A 20,912-nucleotide genomic window follows, 5' to 3' on the forward strand; every position below is an offset into this window, starting at 1 on the left:
GGAGGTTAGTTGTGGTTGGTGGCTGGTTTTCCTTGCAGGCTTGTTAACAGGAGGTTAGCTGTGTGTGGTTTTCCTTGCAGGCTTGTTAACAGGGTGGGAAATGTCACTCATGTGCTAGTTCTGAGATCTAGAGAAACTCAGTCTTGAGAGTGTTTCTCTTAAAATCACCCACAGAGGTTTATTTAACATGGGGATCCCTGTACCACACACTGGATCCCGAAGACTGTAGGGACCTTTTGTTGTGTACCCCCACACTCTAGCACTGGAGAGGCATCCTTCCCTTTTGACATTGAGTTTTGCATTACTGGGAACTGAACCTCAGCCATGCTAAGAAAGTGCTTTACTTCCGAGCCATGTGACTGCCCTCCTTTAATTTATTTATTTTTCTGATCTTTTATTAGTTTTTTGAGATGTTCATTCAATGAATTGTGTTAATATTCACCCCTGTTCCCCAGATTCATCACATAGGTACACCCACTTACCCAGTCACCCACCTTTGTGTCTCTCTTTTTTAATCCACCAAGTTCAATTTGTGTCGCCCATAGACTCTAGATTATGTAACGGTCCACTCACTCCCATACAGTCAGTCTACTTGTGGCCACGCCCTTAAAGAAAACTGATTCTCTCTCTCCCAGCAGCTATCATTTTCCAATAGCTTCTCAGTTAGAGGTGAGACTTTACAGCCCAGCACCTCTCTCCATGCTGGGGTTTCGTCTGACTTGAGTTTGCACATCTCTCCGGTAGGCTGTCGAAATCACCATGAGTGTATGTGTGTCGCTGCCCTGCTGTGTCTGGAAAATAGTTTCCTTATAGTGAGCCGCGCCACCTCTGCCTTTTACAAAAATCTTTCTGATCCGCTCTTCCACAATGATCCGTGAGCCCTGGGAGGAGAGGGAATACAAGCATTGGGAAGAGAGGTTATAGACGTCTCATTTAGGGCTGAGTATTCCTCAGGATTTCATTCTCTGCATCTTGAGCAGCTGTGGTCTCGGGCTTCTCACTGTCTACGACATAAAGACACGCCTCTGATGAGAACTGGGAGATGCAGCAGTCTGTGGATATGGTTAGAAATTATCAGGAGCTGCCTTAATGCTGTGTCTGTTTTAGCCGGATAGTAGTAGTAGATACTCCCCTGGGGCAGATGACATGTTTAGCCACAGGTTCTTGACCCAGATAAAGTGCCAGGAATGGATTTCACCTTGTGGAGCAGGCTTTTAGTCAGCTCAGAAAATGGCTGGTTCCTCCCTCCCAGGGCATCCTTGCCATCATGGAACCTGCGAGTGTATCTTGCCAGGCTGGTCATCAGTCTAGCTTTCAGGTTTACATCTGGGTGAGACTGATGGTTACTCTTCTGGTAGTGTGCACAACACCTTCCAGAACTATAAAGAACTAGCCAGTATGTATGAACTTTGCAGGTGAGTACCAGCTTGATGTTTCCACGTTCTATGATTCAAATCACCGCTGTATTCAGTAACAAGGTCTTAATAGCAAATTCTGGAGAGTGGGAACCAAGAGCCATGACAATAGTCTTTAGTGACAATTTTGGAGTTTTGGTTTCTTTGAAAAACATAGAAATTTTATAAAATATGTTTTCACTTTAATCCCAGGTGTGGGATATGGGGCTGCTTCAGACAGCCCACAGCAGCTGACTACGGTTTACCTGGTCCTCTAGCAAGGGTGTAATTTTTCCGGTGGCAGATAGTTTCTCAGATTGTGTGATACTGGGAATTCTGAGGACTTTTCTGAGAGTATAGAGATTCTAGGGCCCTGGGAAGCACATGTGGATTGTTGGTTGTTGTTGGTGGGTTTTGGTTAGTTGATGTTAGTTGCCGTTGGTCATGGTTTAAGTAATCATGTGGAAAGAAGAAATTAGATATCCTGCTGGCTAAGATCAAAGTTGCCTCAAGGAACTCAATGCCCTAATCAGCAGGAAGTAGTCTAGTGATAATGTCACCTCCTTTCCCCTCTCCTTTCTAGTATTAGGGAGTTCAAAGGGTGGGAAGAGTGGAGAAAGGGGGAAGAAAAAAGAACCCTCTATGCAGCCAAAGACTGGCTAGCTACAATACTCTATGATATTTCAGGGGGTACATTGTACCCCACTGGCCAACAACTTCAAAAGAGGTCACTCCATTCCTGGAGCTGGGATTTTTTTTATCTGGTAGCCTGTGGTATCTAGTAGGAAGTGTTGCCTCATTATAGGGTAAGCTCTACTTAGTGGTATAGTTAGATCCTGTAGGAGATCTATTTCTAGCTTTTTGTGGAACCTTCAACACTGATTTCCATAGTGGTCGCACCAGTTTTCACTCCCACCAGCAGTGAAAGAGTGTCCCCTCCCTCCCTATATCCACACTAACATTGTTCTCATTTTTAATCTTTATTTCCAGATGCAATCTCACTAAATTACCCAGGTTTACCTTGAACCTGTGATCCCTTCTGCCTCAGCCTCCTGAATAACTGAGATTACAAATCTGTGTGTGTGTTTTTTTTAAAGATTTATTATCCTATGTGTGTACACCATATGTGTGCAGGTACTTTGGGAAGTCAGAAAAAGGCATTGGATCACTTGGACCTGGAATTGCAAGCAACTGTAATCTACCTACATGGGTGCAAGAAACTAAACTTGAGTTCTCCGGAAGAGCAGGTAGTGCTCCATCTTTCCAGGCCCCAGATGCGTGTTTCTTAAGAATCATGCCTCTGTTAATCCCAGGACAGTCATTAGGTACCCCAGGACTAGCCAAAGGGCAGAGATGTCAGATGGCCAAGGTCTAGAGCTGGGATATTTGCATGTATAGACAAACATGTGTTCTCAGACAGACAGTGTGACATCCTGACATCCTGACTATTTCTCTTGGTGACTTGAGATGTCTTGCTGGAATGAGGGAACCTGAACAGGAGGATAGAGAAGGGGCAAGACAAGATGCTGTGTGGTGAGATCAGAAGAATCCAGCTGTGCATCAGTGGCCAGTGCCCAGATACCTCTCAGGAATGCTATCAGCACAAGTGTGGGGAATCTGGAGTAAGTACAAACAGCTAGACCTGCTTTCTAAGCACTAACCCGAGTTACTCTTGACAACCGCCTCCAAAGCGTGGTCTAGCATTTTGTCCATATTTCAGATCAGGAATTGGAGGCACCAGGTAGTTAAGTCGCTTGCTCAAGGCCACCAAGTGAAGTGCTGGAATCAGGGTTACAGTTAGGCCATCGTCAGTCCAGGATTGGAAGCCAGGCCTTCCTATCTTTTATAAACACATCAACCTTCCTCCTGCCCTCTCTCTCTCCAGCAGCCAGCTGTCAATCTGTTCTCCATGCTTTAAATGTTATTTCAAAATTGTTATATGGGCTGGGCATGGTGGTGCACATCATAGCCCTAGTATTAGGGATTTAGTGGTAGGACTGTGGATTCACAGGAAAACACAGTGAGTTCAAAGGCAGCTCAGGCTACATAGAGAAATCCTCTCTTATAAAGCAAACTAACTAAACAACAGAAAGAAAGGGGGGCAGAAGAGGGAATAATATGGTATGAAATGGTTTAGAATTATCTTTAGCCAACACAATTTCCTTGAGATCCAAGCTGTCACATGTCTCAACAGTTTGCTCTGTCTCATTTGTGAATAGTATTGTACAGTGTGGGTGTGCCACTGTTAATCACAGTGAGATACCTGAGCTATCTATTTACACGCTATTAAAATTAAGGTACTGAATAGTTTTGCTATCACAAGGTTTATGAATCATGAGTTATTATGGGTAAAGTTGATAAGAATAGCTATTTCTACCTTTATTTCTCGTGAACAGACACCCAAAAATTCAATACCTAGGCCATTAGGAAGAACATCCCTTCAGTCTCTTGCTACTAAGTGCAAAGTGAGTTTTAGTTTTTTATAGATGGCTTTTTAATGATCGGGTACCCTTTCTCCTTCATTTCTATTAATGGCTTACTGAGAAAGTATGACTTTTAAAAAGTCTACCAATTATAACACACTCTCTTGCCTATTGATAGGGCTGGTGTAATATGTGTTGGAGGCATCTCTTTCCAATGAAATCATGACTACAGATGTGGTCATCAAGTGGATTCTTTCAGTTACTAACAATGTACTTCACATAGCCACATCCTAAGTCAGAAGACACCCCTGTCTTCAGGTGGTTACTGTATACGTCTCTTTGCTCTTCCAGACAAGCATCTCTAAGGCATTTTAAATTCCTCACTCAGTACCTGTCATGACGGTCTCACTTAGTGTAGCCTAACAGTATCATTGGCTCTGCTTCCAGAGCTGGGGCTCTGGGAGCCAAGTGACTTTTTCCTTTTTAATTGTTGCGAATAAAAAGAACTCAAGGTTTTTTTTTATTTGTTCCATGAACGTTTCATGCATGTATACAATGTATCTTGATCACACCCACCCCTCAGTCCTATATCCCCTTCCCAGCCCACCGAGTGCTGCCTGTGTGCTCATGGGTGTGGAGTCATCAATTGGGGTATGGACAACCTCGCAGTGGCCACACTTCTAAAGAAAGGTGACTTTCTCTCTCAGTAGCCATCAACTGCCTGTGGCTCCTCTAAGTGACCTTTTAAGCCCTGCACCCAATTACTAGGGAGACAGTTGGGATAACTTACTCCCGAGTCACACCCACAGGACACTATTCTCCAAAGGTGTCTTCCAAGATTAGAGACTGGGAAATGATTGTGAGCAGGAGGATGGCCAGATGGGAGCCAGTACCCTCCAAGTAGCTGTGTCTTTGTTCTCAGAAATATGCCCCCTTCCTGACAACCAGACAGAGGAGTCTCCCACTCACCTGCCGCTCCCACATTCAGGATGCCCTTGGCAGATTTATCTCGGGGTGGGGGGTAAATCTTTATTCCGTCACTACAAATTCTGGACCTCCTCCTTTTACTGACCACAGGCTCCCACTAGAGTCGACAAATATCCTGCCCAGTGTTTTCTTTTGTTTTCCTTGTTTCTGCGATGCTCTCTTTGGAAAGTACCCCCTTTACTGTTACCAGCCTGCCATTTCCCATCTCTGAAGCCTCCAGCTGGATGTCCCAGTCCTGGGGTGCTTCATGATACCTCTCACTGTCACTGTGGATCCCCAACAGATGCCCTTGGTAAAGCTACTCAATATGGACCCGCTCTCATGGGAAAGCACTCAAAAGATACTGCTTTTCTACAAGGTTTTATTCATCTCCACCCTGCTGGCAACCAATCCCTTCACATTGCAAATCTGCATGTGTATGCAGATCCAACCAACTGTCAGTCAAACATATTTGGGGGGGAAAAAGAGAGAAAAGGCTGCATCTGTATTGAGCAGGCTTTTTCTTGTCATCCCCTAAGACAGCGTTTATGACAGCTGTTCAGATAGCAAATGCAGTTTTTAGGTCACGTGAGTAATCCAGAGATGATGTAAAGTACACAGGAGGATGTATGCAGGTTACAGGCAAATATGACACCACATTGTATAAGGGACTTGAAGATCTGTAGATTTTTGCCATCTGCTAGGGCTCCCCCTAATCGAATTGACCCCCCCATGAAGATTTGGGGGATGATGGGGTAGCCATTAAAGAGCAGGTAAAGGGGCCAAGGTGAAAAGGCAGTTTTGTATCCTCTAAGCTGAATTATGTTAACAGTTATTTATGGGATATCGGAACCCACTGAAAAGAGCTGTAAAACTGAGTCCCGAGGTCAGTCCAGCCTTTGGTGCATGTCTTGTGCCACTTCCATGAAGGAAGGCCCTACCAGGCTGTGATGGCAGCTCTCTTTCAAGTTATTATAGCCATGGTCCCCAAAACTCACTCTTTTTTTTTTCGAGACAGAGTTTCTCTGTGTAGCCCTGGCTGTCCTGGAACTGACTCTGTAGACCAGGCTCGCCTCAAACTCAGAAATCCACCTGCCTCTGCCTCCCAAGTGCTGGGCTTAAAGGCGTGCACCACCACCGCCCGGCCCAAAACTCACTCTTGATATTGGTGTGATACAGAAGGCAGTAAAGGGGTGAAGGATGACGGGTTGCAGGTACTGAGTCTTTATTAATACCCACTCTTCTGTCTGGAAGGAGGGTCTCTGGGAATGTCAGTTTGGCTGTTGCTATGTGATGACAGGCACAATCACCACAAGTACTCAGGATAAACCCACATGCTGCCATCTTTCCCTCATCAGCTGTGTCTGAGAACATACTTCAGTCTGGCCGTAAGCCAGGGATGGAGAGAAATCAGAAGTCAAAGTCTCATCCTGTTCCCTTCGGCTATTGTGGAGGTTTGGATGAGAATGTCCCCCATAGGCTCATATCACCTGAGGTCAGAAGACCCACCTGCCTTCCCGCAGCAGCCAACAGAAAGGGAAGAAGCTTTTGCTCTCTGCCTGCTGCCTTCAGACCAGGATGTAAAATTCTCAGCTCCAGCACCATGCCTGTGTGTATGCAGCCATGCTTCCCACCATGATAATAAAAGACTAATCCTCTGAAACTGTAAGACAGCTCCGATTAAATATTGTCTTTATAAGAGTTTCCTTGGTCATGGTGTCACCTCACAGTCATAGAACAGTAACTAAGACAGACAAAACAACAACAAACCGAACCTTTCTGTTCTGGAAACCTTCCTGCCATCCTTTGTAACCCCAGTGGCATCTCTTCTGCATCTACCGACTTTCCCACTAGCCTTCCACCATGTCATCAGACACTTGGGGTGGGTTAACAGGCACAATTGTAACAGGAAGAGCCACCCACCCCCTTGCTGGCAGCACGGTATCAGAGCAGATTGTCAACCAAACAAAACCCCGACCAGTAGTAAATGAATAACGGCTACTGCAACTGGAACCTAGTACAGAATAATAAAATTTAATGGCTAAACTATGCTCAATGGAAAATACTGATGGAAAAATGGAGAGTGCAAACATTTGCACACTGAATGACTTAAAAAAAAACAGTCCCCCCACTCCCAAGCAAGGAACTATCCACCCCACACCCATCAGATTACCTTTAACAGCTGCTTCAGATGAGTGTGGGGAAGCTCGGAGGTGGGGACTGGATAAATTTCAAGTGGATAAAATCCAGCCAAATCACTTTGCATATGTAATGACAGGAGTCAGGGAAGGCTAAGACATGGACATGAGGGAAAAGCGTGATAACCATGGAAGACAGAAAGAACCTTCCAGAAAGTAAGGGTCTACTGATTAATTCCTAATAGTGCGATGGTTGGTAAGCTTTAACAAGACTTTCTCCTTGTGTATCCCGTCACCTCTGGTAAAAACCTGAATTAACAGACTGTTGTAGTGGTTCGAAAGGAGGTGGCAGAGAGAACTGGGCTGCCATTGGTCACACTGAGGGGGACGGAGCAGCACCCTGTGGGGCTGCAAGAGCCAAAGCATACCAACTTCATTCCTTCACAAACTGGAGAAAGGCAAATTATGATATGACTGACGACTATTTTTATTCATTTGCTTGTTTATTGATTGTCATAGCTTCTTTTACTTTCAACAACTTTGATTGCTACAATGTTTTATTTTGTAACTAAAAACCATTAAGACAAACCACTGGGAAAAAAACCAAACTCTGGTCTACATTCTGTTAAAGAGAGAAGGGTAGCCACATGGACAGTGCTCTCTGGGCCTTGGGCTTCTCTGGAGTAGAGAGGACTGGGGACATTCTGCTCTTGGAACACCTGAGAGAAATCCACAGGGATTTCCACACCACCATCCTCTCACTCGTGAGATACCCAGCCAAGCCAGAGCTGTTTCCATCCTCAGCCTAGGAGCTCTGGGCCCTAGGCACCTGCATGACACCATAGAAAATGGGCAGCATCTGTCTCGTGGCTTCTCCCGTGGCACCTGCCCGATCCCACTCCATCAACCCATTCTCTTTCTTGTTGAACTCTAAGGGACCTACAGGGACCTGAATGAGCACAGCATGTATCTTCTCATTTGTGACAGGTCTGGTTTGTGAGAGTACCTACTCCCTGGCTTGTAGTTCTTTCCCTGCTGCGTCAGTTCAAGGAAAGAACCTGGGGAACCCCAGGGCAGAGAATGGAACGTGGAGGACAGACACATTCTGACACATCTAACTGAGCCTCATTCACGTACACAGTGTCAGCCTGGAGCCCATGGCTGTCAAGACTCCAGCAGTTTCTTTCACTTTTTATTTTTGGCTATATGTGGTATGTGTGTGTGTGTGTGTATGTGTGTTTTACATACATGGGTTATGGAGGCCAGAGGTTGACTTTGTGGTCTCCTGTCTCTGTCCACCATATACATTAAGGCAAGGCCTCTACCTTGACCCAAGAGTTCATGATTCAGCTAGTTTAAGTAGGAGTCTTGCTCTGGGAATATTTTGTCTTCACCTCCCAAGTCCTGGGCTTACAGGTATGCCACCATTCCTGCCCAGAATTTATGTGAGTGCTGGGGATCTGAACTCTGGGATTCAAGCTTGTGTAGCAAGTATTTTGTCCATCGAACCATTTTTTTTTTCCGGTGCCTACCAAGCAGTTTCTATGTTTCCTGAATGGATCCCTTAATCCTGAGAAGTTGGGACAGGGCACAGGTTCTTAACCCTTGGGTCTAGGAAAAGAGGTCCTGATATAATTCAGTTGATTCTCTAGAGAACATCTGGTCAACTTTTCCTTCACTCAGCCTCCCCACATCTACACCTAAGGTGTTGGATACATCTTGTTCACCTATCCTAGCCTGTGGCTGCTTAGTGGGGGTGAGATGCCCGTGACCTATGACCCTTCCTTTGCCCTTAGCACTCACCTGTATCTTTCCCGTGTTCACAGAGCCTCCTTTGCCACACCCTCCTCATCTCCACCCATATGCCTCTCTCTGCTGTCATTGATATAACCACCTCTGCACACAGCTGTCACTTAAATCATCTTCTAGCACTGTGCTGGGTATGTGTGCCTGTACCCCTTAATCATATGGCATTCCTATGCGGTACACATCTCTGTGTGTTAAGGAACAAAGTAGTTCACAGGGTTGGGATCTGTCTGGAGTTAATTCAAGTCCAGATCCTTACACTAAGCAAAGGTCTTCCTCCATTATACCACCCTGTGCATTTCTGGGGTTCTGCTGTGCAATGAGGCTTTCCTCTGTGTCTCATCTCTTCCTTCCTCCTCTATGTGCACATATGGGCACACAGATATCCCTGTAGAGGTGTCAGAGAAGAGTCCACTCACGTATCTAACACTTCTGTGTTCTCTACAATCTGGAGGTGACAGATCCCTTAGAGAAAAGTTCTCAGTTTTGACTTAGTATGACCAGAACTTTCAGACTCCCCAAGGCTATTATTCAGCCTTATGCCAAGGGTGGCTTCTTTGTAAGATGCTAGAATTTGGTGGACGTCTATTCCCCAAAACTCTTGCCCTTGCCAGCCTGTCTCTAAAGCTTTTTGTTTCTTTCCCTGCCCCCTTGGGGTAATTTCTAGTGCTGAATGACTGTGCAGTTAGAGTCAAAAATCAGTACTTTTTGACTAATCACAGCAGATATAGCATCGATATGTGTTCTTTTGGGTCACCAGTGGATGCCAGGATCCACAGAGAAGTTTAAATTGGCTTTAACTCCTACCCAACCCACAATCCTCTCAGAATTCCCATGTCCATCCCTAACAGCCTGAGAGACAATGAAGTCCCTTGGCCTCTCCCCGAGTTGCAAGGGTTGCCTGGCCATCTCAGCCAAGCCCTTTGAATGAGTAGCTGTCAGCATGGATGAGTAAGCCAGAATAAAGGAGAGCTTGTCTCCCATTTGCCTCCCCAGCTTTGGACATTCCCAGAGATAGAGAATAAGCTAGGAAAAATGGCTAAAAGCCCTTAAAATCCTAGTAGTTTGGTGCTCCTGAAAGGGGACTTAGAAATTACCTGCTGTTTCTATGTATAGGGAAACTGAGCCTCTCCCTGAAGTTGACTGGTTTTCAGCAGAGCCTGGTCTCAAAGGCTGGCCCCCACATGACATTCTGAGAACAGAGTGGTTCAAGTTTGGGTGGTGAAGAGCCACAGCAGGTGTCCAGTAAAGATCAGACGAATGAGCAGGCTTCCTTCTGGTGATCTTGCTGCTCTGCTGAAGCCAGCAGTGGGCAAGATTTCCCAGACAAGAATCCTAAATGGTCACCCCACCCCTTCCTAAATGATAGAGCAGTAACATTCAGGACCAACTTACGTCACAAGCCCTGACCCTCCTCTTCCCTGTCTTAGCCCACCAGACCCAAATTGACGCAAATGTGTGGCATCTCCCTATTCTGTGGGGTACCATGCCACCTGTATTGAGCTTTGTATGTAGACTACATCCTACCAGGGACATAAAGAGAAAATATGGGCTCTGGGATAATTTGTTTGACATCTTTGATGTCACTGTCTGACAATGACAAGACATAGCTGATTCTCAGAGTAATATGGGAAAATGTGTTTGTATGTTGGGTTACCTTAGGGTAAATGTAAGGAAAACAAAACAAAATCTCATAATTTCTCTACCTAGAAAACTAATGCCATCATTTTTCTTTTTAAAAAAGTTATGAAGCATGAAGTTAGAAAAGCCAATAAGAGAGATTTTATATAAAAAGCTGAGTTCCTTGTCTGTCTGTCCTCTGTTTGAAATTCCTTAACCTTTTTACAAAGGCGACCATTCACTGCTTTGCTACGATTTCACATGATCTCAAACTTAACACTGTCATTGTCTCTTGAATATTCTAATAGAGGAGGTCATATTAAATGCTGTTCTGCATTGTGCCTTTTTGCATAATGAATTTTTGGAGACTGGTCATGTGAGAACACACAGAAGTATGTCGTTCTGTGAAATGGCCTACAGTTCAGAAGAGAAGGACGTAGAAATTTATCTTTAAGAGACTGGAAGGGGGCTTTAGAGATTCCAGAATCCAGCCCTTGTTTTTTATAAACTAGAAATCCATAACTCAAAAGGTAAGGTTCCTTGGTTCAAGGTGCACTGGAAATAGGAGACAGAATCGACAGCCCAGGCCTCCTCATCACACCAGGCTTCTGCTTGTACTCCTAAAGATGGGGGTGTATAAAGAAAGCAAGTGACATTTCTGCCCTCGGAGAACACACCCTGCACCTTTGCCAGCAGGTGCTTTCTTCTGCATCTGAAGTGATCACCTATTCTTTGCTTGTCCACTTAAAGTTCTCAAAACTTGTGGCTGGAGCCACATGCCCCAGAACAGGCAGGAAGCCAAGAGGACGGTGCAGGGTGGGCTTCGGAGTCTCTATGCTCATCAACCGGTTTCACATCCAGACTTAGTCTTCTCTGATTGCACAAACCCAGGTCACCTTTCCACTGACACGGGAGGGTTTTAGGCTTTATGGTTTCAATGGGAATGTTCCCACAAGCTCAATCGTTTGAACAGTTTGTCTTTTCTTGGTTGTCTCTGTTTGAGGAGGTTGGAAGCAGACACAGGGCAGCAAGAACAGGGCTTATGAGCTATAGCCCTACATCCTGTCTGAGCATTCTTCCTAACAGCGGGTCCTCTAACCAGTCACTGCAGGCTCTCAGTGCCTCAGCCACAAAGCACTCCTGTAGCCGTGCCTTCCTAGCTGTGATGGACTGTGAGCCCTGCTCAGTCCTTCCTTTCTTAATTTGTTTCTGCCATGTACTCTGTCACAGCCTGAAAAGTCACTAACACACCAGCTCTGCTTGGCCACAGAAGCCAGGACTCTCCCTGTCATCTCTCAGGACCAGCATGAAATGGGATCCCACGAGGCGCAAGCATAGTGCTTAAGTTCCAGGAGAAATGACTAAAGGATGGGCATGGGAGCTTGCCCTAGAAACGTCAAAGCTTATCTTTTCTAAGGCCAATGTGATGTCGTCTGTGTTGTCGCAAAAGAGGAAAACAGATGGACTGATGGAAATTCCAAGAAGAGCCATTTTAGTACTGAAGCCATGTGTCATGAAATGGCTAAAATGGCAGGCTTTAGGATTACAGATAAGTTCCAATTTAGTATGTACCGCTATGTGGCCAAGGGAAAATGATTGAACTATTCCAAGCTTGAGTTTTCTGTCTTATAAAGCTGTACAGATCAAAGTGGAATACATATATGAGTTCATTGAAAGAAGAAGCTTTACTTCATATTGATTGCAGCAGACCCTTAAGCCCAAGATCTACCACATAGCGGGTACCCAACAAACAGTAAGTGAACAGTTGGGTAATTTGGTTCCTTAACGCGCAAGACAGATATGTAAGACATAAGCATTTCAGTCTTCCCCAAAACATTTGTGGACCTACTATGTGCCAGGCATTGGGCCCATGTGACTCTTCTTTGCCTTTACCACTGGTTACTGTTATTAGCATGGTGGTTGTTGTGCTGGTGGTGGTTGCTACAAGCCTCATTTAAGATGACTTTCCCTATCACTGGAAATGACTGACTAAGCCAAATGGAAAATTTGTGATGCTGACCAGAAAATTCATATACCAATCTGCAATCATAAAATGTTATCTTACACAATTCTTGAGCCGGCTAGTTAATACTAATTTATATTTGTGTCTTACAATGGAAGCATTATAGATGAGAAACCTGTTCCCCAAGTATCCTCTGTAAATTCTGCCTGTCATTTGGGAGCATAAATAAATAATATATTTTTAAAGTCCCTTTGGCAGGAATATGGATGGATGGATGGATGATGGATGGATGGATGGATGGAGAGATTGCCTGGACATATTCTAACTAAGCTTCTCTGGCTTAAGTCAACTCTCCTCAACACTTAACGCTTATTATTATTTTTAGATGAGAACTATTGGTTTGGGTCCTATTGAACATGGTATGGTTCTTCTTCAATGATATTATGAAAATATATGTGAACAAAATATACAAGAGGTAATGAACCCTACATTGCTATGAGCAATTTTAAGTCCATGTAGACCTCATCAGAAAAACTCAACTCTTTTATGACATTTTTTTAAAGATTTATTTTTATTATTGTTTAATTATGTGTCTCTGCGTGGGTATGTGCACACAGTATAGGAGCCCAGAGAGGTCGGAGATGTCAGATTCAACCCTGCAGAGTTGAAGTTATAAGCAGTTGTGAGCCACCCAAAATGGTGCTGGGAACCAAACTCAGATCTTCTTTAAAAATAGGACATGCTCTTGACAGCTGAGCCAGCCCTTCACCTCCATCTATGGTTTTTTTTTTTTTTTATGTCTGATGTCCTTGTCTGGGATAGGGTACATGTTACTGTGTTGTGATTGAGACTAAGCCACAGTTATTATCTGAGAAGAAATATAAAACTGTTTCAGGAGCCGGGCAGTGGTGGCCCATGCCTTTAATCCCAGCACTTGGGAGACAGAGGCAGGCATATTTCTGAGTTCGAGGCCAGCCTGGTCTACAGAGTGAGTTCCAGGACAGCCAGGGCTATACAGAGAAACCCTGTCTCGAAAAAACAGAAAACAAAAAACAAAAAACAAAACTGTTTCAAAGGTACATCAGTCTCCAAAGGGAATCAAGAAGTGTTGGGTTGCCTGGTTGAGACATCCAGTTTCCATCCTCACTATTTGGAAGAGCCTAGTGAGAGTGAGTACAGGGCAGACAGGTTGTCCTACGTGGAGCTGGTGCCTAACCATAACATTCCTGGAGCGACTTTAGGCTCTTCCGGATTCTGGTGTTTCTTCCTGTCTGTGCAGCAGGTCAGACCTTTACGTCTTTCACAGTTATTCTTGAGCATTTCGGCTGTAGGGAACCTGATTTTTAGATACCCTCCAGAGTTTCTAGCTAGAGGCTACCTGATACACACCCCTTGGGGGGAGAGTAAGCGTCCACCTTAGTGACTCTGCTGAGAGCCCAAGGCCAGACTGCTCTTCCCAGCGTCTTCCCTGAACGTGTTTTATGCATTTACTCTCTCACCTTCCCTTGAGAGATGGTTTAGAAACTACATTTAGAAGAACTTCATGATGTATTGTTTAATACACTACCTAGGCCACAGCACCAGGTTCCAGCAGCTTTGAGTCTTCCTCCCCTCCCTCTCCTTTCACCATTTCTCACCATGAATCTCATCTTCCGGCCACCAGGCAATTGCTTGTCCCTAGTCTTTGAACTCCTCTTCATCTTTCCGTTTTTGTGTTTGTGATTCCTGCACCTCTCTGCTAGGCTGTCTGGTTCTGCCATACTTTTTGCTGAACATCCTTTCTTTTTAGACCTCATCTCAGAGTCTATACCCATATACCCAGTTTTGTATACTTAGATGTATCCATTCAGTCCTCTCCCCCAGACTCATTTAGGGTTGACTTCAAAGACAAACCACTTATGAAGCTGCCTTGGGCCCTTGCTCGGAAGCATTCAGGGTTTGTTTTTATATTCTTCTGTTGCCGTAGGTGAAGCCCGATGACAGCATATAACGTGTGTGTAAGATAAGCACAGTACTGTTCTTTGAACCCCCGTTCACGTTTGAATTCACAATATCCCGCAAGCACAGACTTATGGCGGATCCATGATACAGAGTTCAATGAGAGTAGGTAAAAGTGTCACATCTATAATGAAGTGAACACATTAGTGGACCCAAGAGGCCACTCTTAAACCAGAAACTTATTCAAATTTGGGGGTGGGAGGGCCTAAGTAACACAAATATCCCATAGAACCCAGTCATATCCCTTATTTCTGTTGGTTCTCTGGCATAAGCCAATCACTTATGCTAGAACTAGCACAAAGGAAAGAATAGGGTGACCCATGGCTTCTTCCTCTCGCCTCATTTATCAGAAAGCCCTGTAGAAAGTGTGCATATGGCATCTGCACATAAAACATGCATATAAAGAAGTTAAATAAAAACAGTTCGTCTGTGTAGCCTGTTCCAGTAGGCATACATTATGTATGCATGTAGGAACTACAAAATATGAATTGTGTAATTTTTGATTCCACATGCAAGTTAAATCGTCATATTCTCATTTAAAACTGGCATTGTACAAAACACAGATGAATAGTAAAGTTCATTCCAATATAAAATTTTGACTTTCTTTACTTGTAATGACATTGAATAGCAAATTTAAAAAATAAATCCACCATGTTAAGATAAAGCAACCATGAAAAAAAAAAAAGGAAAAGTTTTATCTTTTGCTTCATTCTGGTTGGGTTGTTTTTGAGACAGTCCAGCTTGAGTTCACTATGTAGACCATATGGCCCTGAACTCACCATGTAGACCAGGCTGCCTGGTCTTAAACTCACTATGTAGACCAGGATGGCTAGTCTTAAATTCATGACTCTCTTGCTTTAGCCTTCTAAGTACTGGGTTGCAGTTATGTCCCAGGTAAGAGTTTTATGTTTTGGGATCTTTAGGGATATGATTTCCCTGTTTTTGAACAAGGTTCATATTTCCATGCTGTGCTAGGTTCTTGTCTTAGTTAGGTTCTGAGGCCTTAGTATGGCTGTGACAGAGAACCACAACTAACTGCCACTTGGGGTTGGCAGCCAAAAGCAAGCCAAAAGAGGGTTCATTTGGGCCAACTCATCCTAATCACAGTCCACTGTGAAAGGAAGTCAGGGCAGGAGTTCAAGCAGGAATCTGGAGGCAGGACCTGAATCGAAGGCCATGAAGGAGCGTTGCTTACCGGCTTGCTCTGTGTGGTTTGTTCAGCCTGCTTTCTTATATACCCAGGACCAGTATGGGCTAGGCCTTCCCACATCAGTCATATAAAGAAGACACCCCATAGGTTTGCCTATAGGCCAATCTGATGGGGGGCATTTGTTTAACTGAAGTTCCCTCTTTCCAAATGATCCTGGCTCGTGTCAATCTGACAAAAAACTACAACAGCTCTTAAGATTTTGACCAGTCCTGACCTATGAGTTCAAGACATGTCTATTAAGACCAATGAAGCTAGTTTCAGAGGATACTATTCCAGGATTTCTCTTGGTCTGAACCTGTTCCTAAGGCCTTGTCATACTTTTATATTGGGGGCTTCAGCTGAAATCAATCTGATACTGTCTATCCTTTAGTAAGACAAAAGAAATCTCCCAAACATAGCTCTAGATAGATAGGAAATGGCAATGGAACAAAGTGGTGTTTGTTGCAGGTCATGAGGAGAATCAGAGCACACGTTCCTCGCCTTTGGATCCAATGGCACCTATCCCCACTACTGCCATTTAAATATAAAAACAGCAACAAAGCAATGTGGGGTGCATCTTTATATCCACACCCTTAACTCAGCCCCCAGAGCCCTGAGAGGGAATGTTCTACCCTTCAAAGTTATCAAGGCCTCAGGAGAATCATGTGTCTTGTTCGGGGTCAACAAGACCCACTCATCAGTTAAGCGCATGCTTGCTCTGTGGCCAGTAAGGTGCAGATTCCTCAGTCTTCCTGGGCAGGTTAGACTGTCTTGTCTATCAAAATTCTGAAAGAAGAAAGTACTATTCCCTTTAATCTCCCAGAAAATGAGTCATGCAAAAATCCCATCTTTTAGTTTTTCACAGCTAGCCAGAGACCTCCTGAAAAAAAAAAAATGAAATCTGATCGGAAGGGACAATAGCCTGGCGCCATTTGCAAACTGTCTGCACACCCTTCTTGGGCTCCCAGGACCATTCAGATGGGTGTTAGACTAATACCCCCTACTGCTTCCTAGAAGCCCCCTGGATATTATTTGGAGGGGGTTCATTAATAGGGCAGGAGGGCTCATGAGCTTATGTTTTCCCTAGAAGCCTCACATCAGTCTCATGTTTGGAGCATAGCGGCCCTTAGTAAGACAGCCTAATTCTCTAGGTATTTCTGGGCTATTCTAAGTTCTTTCCCAATACCAGGCCTCTATCTCTACCTATAGCTCTATGTGGAAAGAAAGCTCTGTAAGAACCATATCACCAGGCTGCCCAGGTGTCAACAAAACCCCAACGGAAGTCAGCTGCTTTCCTGTCAGGATGAATCTGCTCTTGCCTGCCTCTTTCCTGTTAGCCAGCACTCAGGGGAGAGGCCATCTCACGGGCCAGGTTGGACTGTGCTAGCCCTAACTAGAACAGCATAAGCCCTTCTTCTTTCCTGTCTATCCAAACATAACTGAAAATGCATGCTTATATATATTTTTTAAGGTTTTTGAGACAGGGTTTCTTTATGTAGTCTTGGCTGTCCTAGAACTCACCCTGTAGACCAGGCTGGCCCCAAACTTACAGACATCTGCCTACCCCTGCCTCTCAAATGCTGGGATTAAAGACATGTGTTCCCATTCCAGGCACACTTAATTTTTTTTTAATTTTGCATTTAAAATAATCTTCATGAAATATTTTAATGACATGTATAAATGCTTTTGACACAATGTAAGTTAAAATCAGGATATGTGACTGCAGATATAGGAGGACAAGGACTCTTGCTTTGTAAACACACACACACACATGCACACACACACCACCCTTACCACTACCAACAACAACAACACCACCATATCAAGCACACATTCAACACAAATTACTTTTTTGTTTTTTTGAGACAGGGTTTCTCTATGTGGTTCTAGCTATCCTGGAATTTACTCTACAGACCAGGCTGGCTTTGGACTCAGAGATCTTCCTGCCTCTGGCTCCCGAATGCTGGGATTAAAAGTGTGCGCACAACCAGGCTAAACACGGATCTCTTTAGAATCTCTCTTAGAGGTCATTCTGCACGTCTCTAAATGTTTTTGCTGTTTTCTAGAAGAAAACATCTATATAAGTATCTACTACTTTGATAATCCCATGAGAAAGGATGATCTGGTACTAGGTGGGACTTCTGGGAGACTAGTAACTGATTTCACCTATCGACCCAAAGGACAGCAATGTCAAACTTGTCACCAAAGTGATTTCTGTGTGGAGCCTTCCTGTCACATGCTGAATATTCCACACAGGGTGTGGACTTTAACTTTGTCAGAACTGACCAGCTGGTCACCTCTCACACTGCTATGTGAGACCTAAAGGCATCAGGCGGTCCTCTCAGAGCCTTGAATCAAGGTACTGTATGTTTTTTCTTCCTGATTACCACAGCTGCGGGCTCCCCAAAGAATTTTGAAATGTGGGGTTTGAGAGCTCATCTGAGTCTGGGTATCTGGTAGCAGAAGTGGTCCAGATGATGCTGATTTTCTGCATCAAGCTGTGATGGGCAGGGCATTGCCTTTGGAGACAGATGGCTTTGGAGTCTTGGGACACTCCTCTGTGAGGTGAATGGCCATATTTCTTTCAGATTTCTTATACTTTTTTTTAAAAAAAAAAAATAAAGAGATTAGTATAAGCTGGACATGGTAATGCATGCCCTTAATCTCAGTGCTCTGAGGTGAATATCTGAGTTCGAGTCTGGCTTGGTCTACATAGTTCCAGGCCAGTCAGGGCTACAGAGTGAACCATGTCTCAAAAAAAGCAAAAGTGCACACAAGGTACCTAACAACACATATGCCACATTATTAATATTCATAAGTGATGAGCCCCAGAGCAGGCAGCAGGAGGGAAAGTCCTCTGGGTTTATTTCCACTTTGTCACCGGTGAAGTTTTCCCAAGTGTTTGTGTGGTGGGGGCAGAATCGGAGATTGACCACGCCTCCGTCCTTCTCTGACTGGGCAGGCCTGACCAAGGACATACTTTGGGTTTCACCATGGAAATGTAGCCATTTGTGGGGCGGATGGCAGGCAGTCCTAGCTACTTATGGGCTGGTAGCCAGAACCATGGAGTAAATGTAGTCCTAGAGTACCCACGGATAATACTGGAAGCAGGCTCCATTACCACTCCAAAATCACTGCATTAGCCAGCCAGAGTGCCTCTTCCTCCACCCACACAGGCTCTACCCTTTAACTGTTCATCAGGGCAGCAGCCAAATACTTACAGGAACCCAGAGGAGTCAAGTATCCTTTTATGGATTCACATATTCCATCCTTCTGTGCCATTATTTTCTCTGGTGCCATTATTTGCAATACTAGGACCAATGTCACCATCTTTGTAACTGCCCTTGGTATTAATTCTTTACATTTGTAAGCTACTTTACAATGTATACAGTGTCTTCCCAGGCTGCGTTTCACCTAGTAAAGATGACCCCTGGTGGGGGCGTGGTAGCACAGGGGTAGAGCACTTGCTGAAAGATGACCTCAAACATGGCAGAATGTGAAGGCAGAGGGGGGCTGGTGCTCAGTGCCCAAAGGGAGCACAGCAGATCTACATTTCTGAATGGACCATAGGTTGCAGTCTTTCAACCTCCAGATATATCCATCACACCCCCCCCATTACCTGGCCCCTAACAGGCCATAGTTAGTTCAAGCACCTTCCAAGGTTAGAAATGAAGAAACACCTTCTTTTCTAACAGAGAAGTTTGACTATGCCCAAAACCCTACACACTGGGTGGGTGAAGAGGAGAGGGTGGTTTAGACACTGTTTGCCACACTTCACAGGAAGTCCTTCAAAAGCCTCAGAGTTTTCCTTTTTTTTTTTTTTAACAGACTTTAAGTTTTCTATAACACACACACACACACACACACACACTTTAACCTCATCCCTAAAGTGCACACCGTGGAACATACACCTTCAGCCGAACAAAAGAGCCATAGTCAGGAGGCTAAGAATTCAGTGGGGCTAAGGACCAACCATGGACTCAGAGCCTTGAGACTGCTGGAACAACCAGCAAGACCCTGAGAGAAGAAAGTGGCATTTTGGAATCCATTTTACTCAGGATGCTGAGGACAACCTGAAAAAAAATTCTCTTTCCTACTGGGGCAGGAGAACTTGAGGGGAAGGCCTGTTTCCACCTGGATGCTTACTTAAGGGAAGACACAGGTCAACTTTGGAGCCAGTGACACTGGAGTGGGACAGACAGGTGCATGGGCTGTCCTTAGAACCCATGGCTTGTGGGGCACACCTGGGTGCTATCTCTTCATTTTGAGCTCAAGTGAGCAGTAGCAGTTGCTGACAGATCCGCTGGGTCGCCCCCTGTCTGCCCAGTCTTTTATAGGCAAGATTTACCATGTTTGCAAGGGAAGAGACTCGAGATGACTACGGCCTTGGAAGGCATCATCTTGAAAGTCACACTTTTTCTCAAGCGCCTCCCTCCCAGGTCTCCTCCCCAGAGCACCGCTGTCACGGGAGGGAGTCTGCACCGCGGTGTGCCTCAACGGCGCTCTGGGACCCAGAGAGACTAGGTCGGGAAAGCTGGGGACCGGACGCGTGGCCGGGCGGGGCCCCTGGAGGTCCCGAGAAGGAGGGGAGGGGGTGCGGCGGGGCGCGGCTTACCTGCCAGGCTGTTGTAACAGTCGATCTCAATGGCTTCAACTGTCTTGCTCTGCTCCTCCGAGAGGCGGCTGGCTTTGGGCACCCCTGCCGGGGAGGCTGGCCGTGCGTCCCGCTCCCGCTCCCCCGGGGGCGGCAGCAACCCCTTCAGCTCCAGCAACGCCCGGTGGTATTTGCCGATGGCTTCGCGGAATTTCTTGTCCTTGTAGCACTGCGCCCCTTGGCTCTTGAACTCGTGCGCGCGCCGGATAAGCTCCGCGGGCTCGGCCGCCGCTCCAGCCTGGCTCCGCTCCGGGGCTCCTCCGCCGCTCGGGACGCACGGTGGCGGCACGGGCCGCGGTCCCTCACCCAGCGCGGGCGGGCTAGGGTTCCCCGAGGCTCGGGCCGCCAAGCCCTTCCTCTCCATCCGGCCGCCGCCCGCGCCTGGAGCGCGCCGCGATCCGGGCTTTAAAAGCGCCGGGCGCTGGCTTCGCGCCCCGCAGACTCCGCCGCGGCCGTGACCCTGGGCGCAGCGCGCTCGCCCCGCACTCCCATCCTCGACTCCAGCCGCCCGAGGCTGCTCCCTCCTTCTGCGATCGCTCCCCTCCCAGCTCCCTCCCCCCGCTCCCTCGGCGCCCGCCCTCGTCCCCGCCCTTTTCTGCTCCCGCAACCTGCCCCCGCGGGCTACCGGACCCTGTGCGAGCCTGGCCGTGGTGCAGGGGACAGCGGGCCCGACTGGGTGGTTGGTGGTGATTGTCGCTGACCCGGAAGAAGCTGGGTTTGCTCAAAGGAGGGGAGGATTAGCGACAAAGAGGGCCCCCTGG

The 20,912-nt window shown here is 45.9% G+C and overlaps 1 protein-coding gene across 1 annotated transcript in view; it reads right to left on the reverse strand.

Annotated features, from left to right (window-relative positions):
* The window catches only part of Ttc9 (tetratricopeptide repeat domain 9), a 37,083-nt gene extending 16,418 nt beyond the window's left edge, over positions 1-20,665 (reverse strand). The window contains exon 1 of the mRNA XM_028782159.1: positions 20,113-20,665. Coding sequence (XP_028637992.1) covers positions 20,113-20,515 — 403 coding nt within the window. The 5' untranslated portion in view covers positions 20,516-20,665. The remainder of the gene's footprint in view (positions 1-20,112) is intronic.
* Positions 20,666-20,912: the final 247 nt, after the last annotated feature.

This window comes from Grammomys surdaster, unplaced genomic scaffold (genome assembly GCF_004785775.1).
Source record: "Grammomys surdaster isolate TR1022 unplaced genomic scaffold, NIH_TR_1.0 721, whole genome shotgun sequence".
In the NCBI taxonomy this organism is placed as follows: domain Eukaryota; kingdom Metazoa; phylum Chordata; class Mammalia; order Rodentia; family Muridae; genus Grammomys; species Grammomys surdaster.